The sequence below is a fragment of the Entamoeba dispar genome, genomic scaffold (assembly GCF_000209125.1).
Source record: "Entamoeba dispar SAW760 scf_1105229460821 genomic scaffold, whole genome shotgun sequence".
NCBI lineage: Eukaryota > Evosea > Mastigamoebida > Endamoebidae > Entamoeba > Entamoeba dispar.
Window position 1 is genome coordinate 5724 of NW_001854384.1, and position 1697 is coordinate 7420.

Genomic DNA, 1697 nt, shown 5'->3' on the forward strand with positions numbered 1-1697 from the left:
AAATGAAAATATTGATATTCCAAATGTATTTTGTAGATTCACAACCAGATGAAGATTATGATAACATAAGATCAGAAAAAGAAATAGAGGACTTAATAAAATGGGCAAGAGAATTAAAATCAATTGATGAAAAAGAAATTAATGAGTTAATAGGTGGATGTAAAGAAATTGTTTATGAAGAAAAGGAGGATACCAGAATAATAGAAGAAACAAAGTCCAGTATAACATATGAAACAAAGACTTATAGAAGAAGTAACAAAAAAATGAATAAGGGAGAAAATGTCCCAGGGGAATGGTATGAAATTACTAGTAAAACTAGAACAGAAAGGCTTCATGAAGAAGAAGAGAATACAAAAAGAATAAAAGAGTTTGAAAGAAGGAAACAAGAAATAAGAAAATTAGAAAAAAAGAAAAAAATAATTAGGGTTGTAGGTACTATTTCAGCATGTGCTGGTGGTGTTATTCTTGGCATTGCAGCTGGTGGTGTTGGAATTATCACAGGGGTTGGCGTTGTTGTAGGTATTGCCACGGTTAGTGTAGTTGGTCTTGGTATACAAATCGTAACTTCGGTTGCAATTTTTCTTGCTCGGGGTCGTGTAATAAAAAGTCTTATCAATCACTTTAAAAAAAATAAAAACGAACAACACTAACAACAGGACTGAATTAATTTCTTATTTTAGAGGATGACGAATAAACAGTAGCAGACAATTGAAAGTTAATTCAACATTATAATTCTTTTGTTTTTTTTTAATTTGGTTAATAGAATATATGATAGGATTTATTCAAAATTAGTAATGTCAATTTTATTATAATTAAGGAATAAAGTGATGTAGAAAGAATAAAATGTTATTAAATTGTGATGAGTTAGTTTGGGTCATAAATTAATTCAAATAAATGTATTTAATTTATATTGTTTAAGACGGTTTTATATTACTGTTTTTCTTCATTAGATATTCTGTTTTTATATTATTTCTTTTATTTGTATTATTTCTTTATTATTAAATTATATATTATCTCTTTTATATTCTTTTATTTCTTCTTTTCTATTTATTCTTATTCTTTTATTTCTTTCTAAAAATCTTTTTATTTACTCAATTTATTATTATATTCTTTTGATATATTATTATCATTTATATCATATATTTATATTATATATTTTCTATTTTATTAAATATATTAAGTAAATATATTTGTATTGTAAATTGTTTATAATATATTTCATTTATTATTATCATTTTATACTTATTTGTTAATTTATAATGTGTAATAAATATATTATATCATTGTATATTATTTATATATTTTATTTATTTTGATTTAATTTGATTCTTTATTCTCTTCTTTTCCTATAATTTGATTCAAATTCTTTCTGATTATTTATTCTTCTTTATTTTTATAATATGTTATTTTCTTATTATTTCTTTTTTTGATTTATTTCTTTATCATATTTTATATTTGATTCATTATTTATTTATATTTTATTTATGTTTATTTCTTATTTTATTCTATTAATCTTTTCATTTGATTATTTTCTATTATTTCTTTTTGTATATCTTCTTCTTGTTGTATTCTATATATTTTATTTAATGTTTTAATATGTATATCTATTACTCTTATTATTTTATTTCTTGTTTATTTATCTTTTAATTATATTCTTTTTGAACTTTCTTATTTCTTTATATTTTCTATTCAATTAT

At 20.9% G+C, this 1697-nt stretch overlaps 1 protein-coding gene across 1 annotated transcript in view, besides 7 other annotated features; it reads left to right on the top strand.

The window, feature by feature from the left end:
* The window catches only part of EDI_176750 (uncharacterized protein), a gene marked incomplete at both ends in the record, with an annotated part of 1029 nt that extends 379 nt beyond the window's left edge, over positions 1–650 (top strand). The window contains one exon of the mRNA XM_001733345.1: positions 1–650. This exon is cut by the window's left edge and continues 379 nt beyond it. Coding sequence (XP_001733397.1) covers positions 1–650 — 650 coding nt within the window.
* Positions 337–420: a microsatellite.
* Positions 651–899: 249 nt separating the features above from the next.
* Positions 900–1074: a microsatellite.
* Positions 975–1165: a microsatellite.
* Positions 1131–1308: a microsatellite.
* Positions 1215–1394: a microsatellite.
* A 9-nt stretch (positions 1395–1403) lies between these two features.
* Positions 1404–1531: a microsatellite.
* A 4-nt stretch (positions 1532–1535) lies between these two features.
* Positions 1536–1690: a microsatellite.
* Between the last annotated feature and the right edge of the window lie 7 nt (positions 1691–1697).